This window comes from Populus trichocarpa, chromosome 15 (genome assembly GCF_000002775.5).
Source record: "Populus trichocarpa isolate Nisqually-1 chromosome 15, P.trichocarpa_v4.1, whole genome shotgun sequence".
In the NCBI taxonomy this organism is placed as follows: domain Eukaryota; kingdom Viridiplantae; phylum Streptophyta; class Magnoliopsida; order Malpighiales; family Salicaceae; genus Populus; species Populus trichocarpa.
This window is the reverse complement of record NC_037299.2, coordinates 2,180,089-2,193,654: the sequence shown is the minus strand read 5'-3', so window position 1 is coordinate 2,193,654 and position 13,566 is coordinate 2,180,089. Positions and strand designations below refer to the sequence as shown.

General features: G+C 31.4%; 2 protein-coding genes across 2 annotated transcripts; both read right to left on the bottom strand.

The window, feature by feature from the left end:
* Nucleotides 1–7,573: 7,573 nt before the first annotated feature.
* LOC18105624 (receptor-like protein EIX2) lies at nt 7,574–8,681 on the bottom strand. The gene has a single exon (XM_024586018.2). It carries the CDS (start codon nt 8,525–8,527, stop codon nt 7,778–7,780), a length of 750 nt encoding a protein of 249 aa, XP_024441786.2. The 5' UTR covers nt 8,528–8,681; the 3' UTR covers nt 7,574–7,777.
* A 140-nt stretch (nt 8,682–8,821) lies between these two features.
* Nucleotides 8,822–11,096, bottom strand: LOC112324371 (receptor-like protein EIX2). Its single transcript, XM_024586798.2, has 3 exons — nt 11,039–11,096; nt 8,972–10,747; nt 8,822–8,850 (listed from the first exon to the last, which is right to left on the bottom strand). The coding sequence occupies exons 1-3, from the start codon at nt 11,094–11,096 to the stop codon at nt 8,822–8,824; spliced, it is 1,863 nt and encodes a 620-aa protein (XP_024442566.2).
* Between the last annotated feature and the right edge of the window lie 2,470 nt (nt 11,097–13,566).

The following is a 13,566-nucleotide window of genomic DNA, read 5'->3' as shown; positions in this document are numbered from 1 at the left end:
TAGATTTGAAGGTTTGGTCACCAATTTGCTGGGCGGTATATGCTTTGTTGCCAAGCTAATTCAAGCACTTTAGTTTCCACCATATGCTTGTGGCCCTCCTATCCTTTTTATCATACCTCCACGCACTGTCAGCCCTTCTGGTTTTTGTAGTGCCATTCCTTTATTGCCAGTCTCTCTCGAGCTCTATGTTTTAGATATTGCATGATTTGTGCGTTTTAAGGGCGCAATTAGCTAGGTTTAACTTATCATCATCTACAGAGTTTGAGAATTGTTGGAGAGGAGCAAATTGTTAAGGCAAAATACCAATTTCTGTTGCATAATACATTATCTTGCACCAAAAAAGAAGAAGCAACTCTTATATATATATTACCCACATGAAATTAAAAGAAAAAAGAAAAAAACCCCTTCATTTACTTCATCCTAAAACCAATAAACTGCCTTCTAGTAAACAAAGCAAATATATACACAAATAATAGTAACCATCGTTCATGTAACAAAATAATTGAGCCGGGTCATAGTAATTAAATCCAGCTCGGTACATGACCTGATTATTTCAAATAACATCATTTTTATTTTTTAAAGTTATAATAACGTCGTTTAAATTTCCTTATAGTTCTTATTTTTTTGTTAGTTAATGGGTTAGGCCGAGTCAACCCATAAAGGATGAATCTGGTGCAAATATTTAAAGGAGTTACTAAAAAATAATAATCACCTTCTCTACTTATATATATACGCAAATAACTCATATGAAGTGATAAGTTTTTATTATTTAAAGAATATAGTTTTTTTTTCTTTTTTTATCTTGGACTTTCTGTATTAACTTGACAAGATTTACAAAGACAATCGTATTGTAAATTATCATTTTGATTCTAGTAATTAAAATGACACTAGTGTAATTGATTCAAAGATAAAAATAAATAAATTCTCACATTATGAGTAAATTTCCTTAGAAATCTACATTTTTGTTAAGAGTAAGAAATAATAAAGGCACTAGCTATTAGCTATTTTTGTGTAGATGAGTTCTTCTAGAGTGGTGATAAGAGAATCAAAGGTTCCATTGTCGAGCCTGAATAACTACAGGAAGAGGTACTAAAAGTGCAAAAAGGATGGTGAGGAACATAACTAATACAGATAGTTGGTTTAATGAAAAGAAAATGCATTAAAAGGATCTAGCTAGGGCTCCTCAATCATATGTAGGCCTGCTTAGCAATGATCTATTACAATTTTCTGTTTTTCTTAAGATCGTACGTAGGAGTTGAACTCAAGTTTTATCTTCTTCCCTTAATCCATAAGAGGGAATCATTAGACTAAACAATAATTGAGGTAGGAATGGTTCTCGGTTAGGTCAAACAAATGATGGTTTGGTCGTTTTTTATAGTTTGCAAAATCAATGGGAAGGGAGCAGAGTGGGTGCCATGGGACGAATTAATGGAAAGGGAATGCTATTGTTAAAGAGACAATAAAGAACAGGTTAATTTGTAACACCTAGCAGGTGGCCATTCGAATGTTTTAGAAAATAAAGTAATTGATGATCTTCGGCACTGCAATACGGGATTTAATAATGCTCATTTGGTGGTAAATAGAGCTGTTTACTAGTGCGGTTTTTTAAAATATTTTGTGATTAGAAATATATTAAAATAATTTTTTTTAAAAATTTCATTTTGATATCGGTACATCAAATTGATTCGAAAACATTAAAAAAATTAATTTTAAGTAAGAAATTAAATTTTAATCGATCTCTATTTGGGCTCCAATTCTAAATAGAAGCTTAATGTGTTTTGGTATTATGGTAATTTTTATTATTGAAATTTAAAAAAATAAATTTAAAAAAAGCTATAAATTATAGTTTTTTCATAACCAAGATTTTTAAAAGAGTTTTTAGTTGAATTGTTGTGTTGATTAACTAAATATATATTTTCAAAATTTTAAAAGAAAATACAATTTCAACCTCACTTCACCGCATTATTAAACATACATTTACGGTAATCATCCTAAAAAATTATTGAATATATAATAATTAAGTTGTATTTTCTCATTTGACATCAAATTATTTTATTAATGAATTTCACTTTTGCACATTTTAAAGGAGAAAATATAAATCCAAATATATTGAATAATACCTCTGTACATACGTGTTTCATCGCTTTCCATAATATAACATGCATTTTGTGTAATATTAAATTCTTTCTTTCTAACTTTTTTATTTTTTTTCATTTAACAATAATATATATATAGAAGAATCTCTTTTATCTCTCTCTCTCCCTCTCTCTCTCTCTCTCACACACACACACACACACACACACACATATATATGCGCTCCTGAAAAACCAAAGCAAACTACGGAGATTAGGATCAAATTGGAATGATTCTGAGGATTAATCATGAATTATTTTATAAAAAAAATAAAAAAATAAGAGGGGGAAAGGAAGGAGGAGAACAGTTGAGATGTCATCTCCTTGAATGATAATGAGGCATAATTAATCAATGTGCCGGAATCCCAGCTTTCATTCTTAAATAGAGAGAAGGGCAAAACCATCTCAATGGAGCAAATTCCTCCTGTAGATCATAAACAAATGATCTAAACTTTAGATAACACGAGTGCCCTCTTAGTTGGCTTGTCTTTTTTCAAGAAATCCTTGTTTATGCCCAAAGCCAAAATGCAAGAAGCAGTAGGAGACAATCCATGGACATGGCTCTTGTGCTGTACGTAGTGCCCTAAGCACAATTTCAAAGTAGACAGCTTTAAGCAAAAGAACAGATTCCATTCTTGAAGCTGTCCTTGCATGGCCAATAGCTTCTTTGACAACTTTTCAACACAAAGCGAAGAGAATCTCAGGTTCTGTGCTTGAAGGCTTGAAGCCGCACGCAAACAAAATATAGAGTAAGCAGAATAAGAATGGCATCTAGGGTTGTTTTTTATGAGCAGGGAAGCACTGGCATATATCACAACTACAAAAATGTGGTCTTTCACCTCGTTTCGCTTATAGCTAGTTTTTTTTTTTTTTTTTGGGTGTAACGGTTATTTTTTAAAAGTTTTTTTTTATATTAATATATTAACATGTTTCTAAAATAAAAAAAAATAATTTATTTTTAAATATTTTTAAAACACAAAATAAAAACGCTCCTAGAGAATTAATACGTTGAAGAGATAAAGCATTAATTAATCATTGTGTTCTTGGTTAGCATATATTGCTTAAATTACTCTGACAAGATTGCTAAATTCGAACCAAAGGTACGGCAAATGCAAGAATTTCTGCTAGGTTATGCCTTAGCAAATGGAATGAGCAGGTTATTTATTGAATTGCTGCCATAATTAATTGAACCGATATTTAAAAAAAAAACAAAATCTTTTTTAAATGGCACGATAATAAAAAATTATGGTTCTTATGAAAATTGAAGTAAAAAAAACTTCTTAAAATCAACGTTTATGTATAATTTTTTCGGTTATAATTTGTAGCCCATATTTGAGATAACCCGAAGTTGTAAGCTATACTGGATTGTTAGAAGAAGAACTGTAAGGATATTGCTTTGTGTCTATTTCTTTTTTTCTTTTTTTAAGAATTTTTTCTGATTTATTTATAATATTTTTTGAACAGATGGATTTTATTTTTGAAAATAAAAAATATTTATTTTTGAATAATATTTCTAATATGTGTAGTCTTGCATAATATTTATATTTTTATTAATGTTTGTTTAAATAAAACAATTTAGCAAAATACAACTTGGTAAATGTTCGTTTTGCGAGATTAAATATCTTGATCTATACATGTCTTTTAATTTTTTTATTGTTTATGATTTTTTTTCGTTTATTAACACACATGATTTTCTATTTATTTTATTACATGTATGTATACACTTTTTTATTTTCACTTAGATTTTTTTTAATTGCAAAAACACATAAAAAAAGCTTGTGTATATATACAATTTGTTTTGTAGGAGAAAACAATATCAAATCTTTTTATATTAATTTTTTAATTAATTTTTTTCAGTTTTATCTTTCAATAATGAATTGATTGAGAACTAGACTTTATAACTTGTTTCAGTTTATTTTATATTGGGTTGTCTCAGTCTCATAATCCAGGTCACAGATTTAACAAGTTAACTTAGGTCTTTTTTTGTCCTTTTTTAATTGATTTTTTTTTAATTTCATCTTTCAACATTAAATTTATTGAAAATTGAGTTTCATAATTTGTTTTGATTTATTTTTTATAAGGTTATTATGTTCTCATGACCTAACATGTGGATTGACAGGTTAACCCGGGTTGATCCGAATCGATCTAATATGTTTTCGTCTTAATATTTATATAAAAAATCTCATATTGAATATTTATTTTGAGTTAAATTATGTTTTTATTAATTATTTAATTTGTTTTTGAATCTATCAAGTCAAACAAATCATATTAAATCAATCCCCATATATTTTTATTTTTTTTATTAAAAAACATTAATAACTTCTAAATAATTTTTTTATATTAAAAATTTAATCCGATACGCCGTTTATCACTAGCTAGACGGTAACTGTATACGAAACTGGATCCATATTTTAGGGAGAAATTTAAATTAATTCTTTTGTCTCATACGAAAGAGTTGAAAAAGGTAACACTAAGCTCATCATTCTCTCTCTGGTGGTTTGAAAATAAACTATTACGGGCTTGTTTTTTAAAACTAAAGCATCATTGACCAAGAACATTCCTCAATCACTTTGAGGGATGTTTGTTTTTATATTTTAAAAATATTTTTAAAAAGGTTTAATTTTTTTTTATATTTTAAATTAATATTATTTTGATATTTTGAGATTATTTTAATGTGTTGATATAAAAAATAAAATTTTAAAAATAAAAAAATATTATTTTAAAATATTTCTAAAAAAAAAACATTTTAAAAAACAATTCCTACCACAGTCTCAAACATCTCTTTAACAATTCAAAATGCATGTCAATATAATTTGAATTTGTATCCTTTTTTGCCACGGTAAAATTAGAGTTTCATGAAATTTTAATTTTTTTAATTTTTTATATTATTTTAATGTGTTTATGTTAAAAATAAATTTTAAAAAATAAAAAAATATTTTAACATTTTTTTAAACAAAAAAACACTTTGAAAAGCTACCGTTACCACTATTTTAAACCGTTTCTATTTCAAATTTAACAATTAATTTTGAATTTAATTATTTTGATCAGACAAAAAAAAAAGAAAATAACAAATTTTTTTTATTATATACTAAATTATATATGAACATTTTAATGATGATTTAGATTAGAGGGTCCCAATCCAGTAAGCTCTCCCTTGTATGATAACTTTATTTTCTTCAGTTACTAAAGGAATTTGGCATCTAGTTACACAAAAACAATGATTTGAGATAAACTTCAGATTGAAAATCTTTATTTAATTGGGATAAAGATGAAAATCTTGTTTTCAGATACAGATTTGTCATAATTTGGAGGAAGTTCTGCTCCCCAGTAACTCTTGGATTCTCTGTTACCCATGGCTATTTCACATGCAGATGAAAATTAGAATGATTAACAAAACAATTATGGTCATTAAATAAACTCAAAATTAATCAGAGACCAGAAACCATTTCAAGCACTAAACTTCAAAACTATCAACTTGACGTTCTTAACCAGAGAAAGCAGTAGTTGTTATGCAATAACTTGTGTTTGAATAAAGGAATTGTATCAGTTCCTGATCATTGCTTCATGCTTCAGTATAGGCAATGAAGGGAGGAGTCAACAAAATAATGTCTAGCAGCAAAAAAATGAAAGAGCTCATCACAAAAAGAAGTCGAAATTGTCTATCTTCTTGTCCTTGCTTGAAAACAGTATCACAGATTGAATTCTGGTTTGCCATACTTCTGTTTTCTGTAACCTGTTTATGACACTAAACTTTTCTTGGCAGGCATATATCTCAAATGTTAATGATTTTGAATGATTTTCTGAACCTGTGAATTTTAGTGACTTGGCCTTGATAGTCTCGAAAGAATAAAGTTTGAAGCTACTTTTGGATTTTAAATGCGCTTCATGGCATGTCCCATATGTTCATGCTAGGACTTTGCAACAGGATCAGTTGAAGAAAAAATTAATTCATTAAGAGGAACTCTCCAAGTTCGGAGACTCATTGAAAGTTTCAGCTTGTCTCTAGAGACGAGCACGCTCATCATCATATTCATGGGAAATAACTTAAAGCCTATCAGGAAATTTTCACTTGGTTTCTAGTCTGATATTCGATTCACCTATATCACAAGCAGATGATGGTGAGGAGAGTGACCACAGTGGCAGTTCCTCCCCTGCTCTTCAAGTAGTTTACTGCAGTAACAGTTCGGTAAAAGTAATGCGTAATGAAGGCCAATCGACCACAAAATTCTATCTAATGATAAACATTCTATGCTCCGACCACAGAAGGTCCTCCCCTGAAGTTCTTTTCAGTAGACAAAAACAGCAGCCCAAATTAAAATATAAAATAATCATTATTCAACCCATTACTGATGAGGCATGCTTGCTGATATGGATAATTATAAAGCCATGTTTCTCCACTCTTAACAAGCTAGCTTCAACTTCTATCTCCGAAGCATGACTTCTCTCCTCGTAGACATAGCTTGCAGAAAATTCAGAAAATTTCTAGTTGAGTTCCTGGAACTTCAGGAAGCTGCAGCCACATATTGAATGGGGAAAAAGCTCATCCAAATTATTCAGATTAAGTGTACACTATCATTTGGTACTGCCAAAAACAAAACCAGCCAGCCTAACCTTGAATTTTATTCTAAAGTTACACCTATGAGTTTTTGGACAGATTTCCAGATGCTGAACCTCCAAATAAATGCTTAAACCATCCATCATTGCAAACTACTCTACAAAGAAACGATATAACAAAACATCAATAATAAGAATATCCATGACCAAATACCTCCTAGGATAATAAAAGGACATAACTACCAGCTCAATATCCAGAATAGAAAATGAAATATCCAAAGTACAAGACTTATGGGTAGCTAAGAAGAGGTTCTACTGGTTATAAGTTGGTAGTCTGACCTTTATCTGATTCTATAGTGGAAGCCGGCGCAGGGAAAATCACAAATTGGGATTACAGAATCATCAGCTAACCTTTGTCCTCGAAAACTATCCGCAGGCAAGACAAAATGAAAGAATCAGCCAACAAGGTATTTTTATGACTACGTAGCTATCAAGTATCAACTTAAAAGAAGTGATCATATATATCTAACATGTTTAAAAGCAGATGTTCTATATTGGCAATCTCATGGACTCCATGCAACGCAGAAGAACAACAGCATAAAAGAATTCTTTGGAAGAGAATTCCAAGGCTTTACCATTAACAAAATTATCCTATATGGAATAAAATTTTTGTCTTTTGGTTTGAGGCTTATGTGGGCATAACCACTTGAGCTTAGCGTTGAAACCAACCAAGAATGCCAGTTACTGAGGAAAACTACCCTACACCTTAACTTGTAGCAACAAGTCTCCTAAAGCAACAAATTCAAATCCAATGTTCTACAAATTTTTAATCTTGAGATTCTACGATGGAATTCATAATTATTCTCACATTTCAACACAAAAAAACCAGCAGTTTTACAAATAGTTAGCCAAGAGAGTCCCTGGAACCTTATTTTAATCTTGAAGTAGCAGAGACAACAATGAAGTTTCTGCAATACAGAAACACTAACAACACAAACTCCCAAGAAACAAAGACACAATGGCACACGGTTCATTCAAATTACAATGGCACACCAAACACCATATCTTAAGTAGAGCATGTTGCCATCCTTCTAAGACAGGAGCCTCAGATATATCTGCTGCAGTCTTGCCTTCTGCACAGCTATTTTCACGTAGATCCAGTCCCATGCTTCGTCCAAGAACCGGAAATAGGCATGTCTCCAAGAACGCTTTAGCAGTAAAGCACCTGAAACTCCCCAAAAGAACACACCGAAACCGATTCCCAAAGCAGTATAAAACCATCTCCTGAATTCATCAACAACTGTTTCATTGCCTTGGTTGTCATCATTAGCCAGTGGTCTTGGAGTCGCCTCATCTCCAGGACATTTATGTGTGACCGGCAGCCCGCACAAGGCAAGATTACCGGCAAATGCTGAAGCATTAAAGCTTTGCAGCTGGGTGCCTGATGGAATTTTCCCGGACAGGTTATTGTAGGAGAGATTCAAGTAACTCAAAAAACTTAGAGAAGCTGTGCTGGATGGAATCACTCCTGACAACTGATTTCCTGACAAATCAAGAGATTCTAACTGTTTCAGCTGCCCAATCTTGAGAGGGATACCTCCGGTCAAATTGTTTCCTGACAAGTTCAGTGCAACCAATTGTAAGAGACTTGTTATCTCTTCTGGAATTTCTCCGGTTAGTTTGTTTCCTGCAAAATCAATAATCCTGAAAAGTCCCAGACTCCGTACGTATTCATACTGTCTTCCTTTCCAATCAACCACTGCTTTGTTAACATGTTGGCCTGGTTGTCCCAAACCAAGTTCACCAGAATTAATATCAGTTAATTCCCCTTTCTGAATCATAGCAGTATAATTGTCGAGGCATCTTGGAATGATTCCAGAGATGTTGTTCAGAGAGAGGTTCAATATCTTAATATGTCTTTGCCGACAAAAATGAGATGGTATGCTTCCATAAAACTCATTAGATTGTAGGAAGAGGAATTTCAGAGACAAAAGGCTTTCTCCCATCCAAGCTGGTATTTTGCTACGCAATTTATTTATACTTAGGTCTAAAAACATCAAATAAGTGCATTTTTTTAAAGACAAAGGTAGTCCTCCGAGAGAAGATATTATTACGTAAATTCAATGTTCGAAGCATCAATAGTGATCCCAAGGACCTAGGAATTCTACCAGAACAATTGTTGTGGGCCAAGTCCAGAAATGCTAATCCATCGAAAGGGATTAAGGAATTAGGAAGATTTCCTGACAATAGATTCTTCGAGAGGTCAAGAGAGATCAATTGCGGACCTGCAATCTTACATATAGCAGAATTTGGCCCTGAAAACATATTGTTAGAGAGATCTAAGGCAATTGTTTGTAAAGGAAAAGTTGGTAACGGGCCCTCAAACTGGTTGGAACTCAAATCTACCCCAACAATTTCAGCATATTTTGATGACAAATCAGGCAACATACCTCGCATGTTGTTGTGGGAAAAGTTTAAGAGGGTCAAGCTGGAATTAGACAGATCCCAAAACCAATTGGGGATTGTATCAGAAATTCCAGTACCAGAGATATCTAGCACCCATAAATTATTTTGATTTCGCAGCCATTGTGGGAAATGAGGGCCCAAATTGCAAGATGAAAGATAAAGGTAATTCAATAGAAAAGGGGGAGCCCAGTCGTACGTAAATTTCAAAACCAGAGAGTTATGAGATAAATCCAATTCCTGTAATTTGGATAGATTTGAGAAATGAGCTTCAGACATCACACCTTGCAGAGAATTCCTCCCAACATTCAATTTCTCGAGCTGAGATAAGCTTCCAATACTTTCAGAAGCATTCCCATCTAATCGATTGTTATATATAAGGAACTCTCTCAATGATGAAAGCATCGTAACATCTGGCAGTGATCCAGTGAGTTGGTTGTCACTCAAGTTCAAGGAAACAAGTTCAGAACGTTGTCTAAATCTTTTTGGTAAAGATCCATTCAATTTGTTATGAGAGAGGTCCAATTCAGTAACGGAAGAGAATCTTGTAAAATCAGGCAAAGAACCATGAAGTTGGTTATCACGTAATTGCAAACTCTTCAGCGAGTTCTCTACGCATCCATGCATATTTCGAATAGACCTGGGAAGGGGTCCACTGAGGTTGTTGGAGGACAAATCTAGCTCACGTAAGCTGCACATTCCTCCAAAGGATCTTGGAATTCCTCCTTCAAGTTGATTATCGGCAAGATGAAGATTCGTGAGAGAAGTCATTTTCCCGAAAGCATCTGGAATAGAACCTTGTAACTGGTTGGCAGATAGGTCAAGATCAACAAGGCTATCACTGGAGTTGGACAACCAGGGGACTATTGATGAAGCAAGATGGTTGAATGAAAGATCAAGGATAGCAAGAGATCTTGAAGAATTGACGAAAGAAAGAGCTGGAGGAACGATGCTTAAAAGGCTACAATCACTTAACTGCAAGTCTTTTAGGCGAGGGAGCTTGTTAACGACTTGAATCCAATCACTGGCTTGGGTAAGGTGATTTCCAGTCAGGTGAAGATGCTCCAAAAAAGAAAGACGAGAAAGCCAATCAAGGCTTTCAAAACTAACATCAAAATTATAGCTGAGATCAAGAGATTGCAGGCTAGAGAGGTTCCCAAGCTGATATGACAGCCTTCCGATTAAACCATTGTTGGAGAGACTCAGGTATCTTAATTTCCTGAGGGAGCCAACGAAACTTGGGAAAGGATTCCCATAGAAACTATTATCACTAAGGTCTAAATAATTCAAATGCTGCAACTCAAGTAATGAATCGGTAATGTTACCTCCCACAGCCAAACCATGAAGATCAAGCATGGTGATGCGATCAGTTCTGTTGTTGCAACCAACTCCTACCCATTTACAGCAATCACTCTTCTGTCCTTCTTCACTTCCCCAAGAAGAAAGAAGACCAGAGGGATACTCAAGTTCTTGTTTAAAACTGAGGAGTGCTTGTCTTTCCCTTTCTATGCACCTGAATTCTGCCCTTTCCGCTGCTGAAATGAATCTAGGACCTGGTTTCACGTACAAGAGTAGCACAATATTAGGATATAAAGAAGCTGAACACTGGACAATCTATGCATTATCAGCATGGTTACAACGAAGATGGAATGGTTATGGCAGCAACAAGAGCAATGAGAATTTTCAGTTTACTTTAATTTCTGCGAACTCTTTTCCAATTCGAGTCAAGGTCCACTGTAATGGAAATTCATGAGGTCCTTATAAATTATGAATCCGCGTTAAGGTTTCTAATCCGAAAGAACTAACAAATTTCATTCAATTCTTTTGAAAACAACCCTTCTTGTTTCATCCGTGTGGTATGAATTCTTGACTCCGCCCCCTTCTATTACGGAGCTGATGCAATTTTTCCTTCGTAGACGCAACAAGTCCACTACTTGTAGACTCCATGATCTCAAGGTTTAAGTTTGAAGATTAGCATACCTATCCTGTTCATTTTCCTTATTAAAAAAAAAGTGTTCTAAGTTTGGCCTTCAAAACACTCTGGTCTATCAGTCGAGGATGATGAATGAACAGAAGACTCTTCCGTGCTTCTTCTTCTTTTTAATTTTTTTTTACGGGTTCGGTGTCACAAGGTATTCTAAATTTGACTGTTAAAATTCCCAGAACAAAAAATGCCATTTTTGCTTCAAACATATTAATGTTAATTTATATAAAAAAATTGTTTTAACAGTGAAAGCCCAGCTTATATTTTTCAAAATTATTTTTTTTCTTATTCTGGATCGTTATTTATGCTTAGATTAAATTGATTAATTTGTGATTAATTAAAAACAAATTATCATGTAAACCAACACTAATTCTTCATAAAAAAAAACTTTAAAAAAAATGTTAACAGTAATTTATAGTGTCAATTTAGAAAAACCACCCCAACATGATCAAAACAGTATATCATCATATAGCAGAGGCCCAAAGTCCAAGAAATTAAAAAAAGAAAAATTATATAATTTAGAGTATGTGCAAGACATACAGGATAAAATTATATAACAGTATACCTTTTTTTAAAAGACAACGAAGTTGAGATTTCAATTAATCAAATGCAAAAAAATAATAATAATAATAAATTAGAAAAAAAAATAAATGATTTGAGCCAACTTAAATAAACATGCCAACAAAATTGTAAAACTTAATTCTAAAACAACCCAAAATATTGAAGGATAAAATATAAAAAATATTATTTTTTTAAAAAATAATTCTAAAAAACCTAAGCCAATCTAGGTTAACCCGTGATCTAAGTGATGAGACTGAGATAAACAAATAAAAAAATTAACGAAAATAAAACCTAATATAAAAAAACTCTAACCTTGAAGGATGAAATTGAAAAAGAAAATCAACTATCAACTAATCTATTGTTGAAGAATAAAATTAAAAAAAAATATCAGTCTAAAAAACTTGTTAAAGTAAATTCAACAAAGAACGACAAATAAAAACAATGAGATAACCTGAGTCATTTATAAAAAGTAAATAAATAAAAATAATTAAGCCTAATTTCCAATTGAATTAATAATGAAGGATAAAACTTAAAAAACATGAGCTTACAAAAAGAGAAAAAAAACCAAGTAAACTCAGGGCAACCTCCTAAATCATGATTAATCTCTAAAATTTACAACCCGTGAAATTCTAGACCTGGACTCAATTAAAAAGTTCGACTATCAATCAATTTAATGTTGAATGATGAAATAGAAAAAAAAATTTTAAGAAATTTTCTAAAGTTAAAAAAAAAATAACAATCAAAAGAATGAGAATCAATTTGTAACCAGTGAAATCCTAGACCCAGATCCATTAAAAAAGCTCAATTCCCAACCAATTTAATATTAAGAAAAAAAATCAATTAGAAATTTTTTTCAAAGTATCTAATAAGAAATAAAAAAAACTAAAAGATGATGAAATTGTAAAAAATAATAATTATATTTTAAAATCCATCTCAAATAAAACAAATTTGACCCGAGAAAAAAAATAAATTAAACAAAAAAAACTTGGTCTGAGTCAACTTAGGTTAAACCGCAAAACTTATAACTCGACATATAAGATTATGATAACTTTATGAAAGGATAGAATTAGAAAAAAAAATAATTATAAAAAAAGATATAAAAAAACCTTAGGTCAACACGGGCTAATTTTTCAAACCTTTGACTTAGATCCTGAAGTCAAAACTATCCTATTAAAAGCAAATTTAAAAAAATAAAATTTTAAATTAACAAAATTTTAATAAATAAAATGTTAAGAGATGAAATAAAAAATAAATGTTTGATAAAAAATATCTAAAATAAAACAAATAAAAATTAAAAGAATAAATATCAAATAAAAATAAAATGAAATAAAGGAAGCGTTTGGGAACGCGGTTCAACCCGCGTTCCCAAAAAATTAGAAATTTTTTTTTTGCTAAAATTTAATATGGTTTGTACGTTTTGGATCGTTTTGATGTGCTGATGTCAAAAATAATTTTTAAAAAATGAAAAAAATAATTGACATGCATTTTGGCACAAAATGTTATTTGAAAAGCACCCGCAACCACACTACCAAACACGCTCAAAATGTTGAGATAGATAGTTGAAAAACAAATTTAATTAAAAAAAATTATAATTAAAAAAATAAAAAACAAAACTAACAAATAAGAAAATAAAAAAATAATGAAATTAAAAAAATATTTAATTCAATGAATTATTTAAAATAAAATAAATTATATAAAAAAATAATGATAAATTTTTTTTAAAAGAATAAATTAAAAAATTACTTTGAAACTTCACAGGGACATACACAAAAGTTAAAGAAAAAATAGAAAAGAAAAAAATAATAATCAGAAGCACGTTGATCATACGTACCACTGACGCTTTGAAGACTCAAATGCCATCGTGAAAACTGA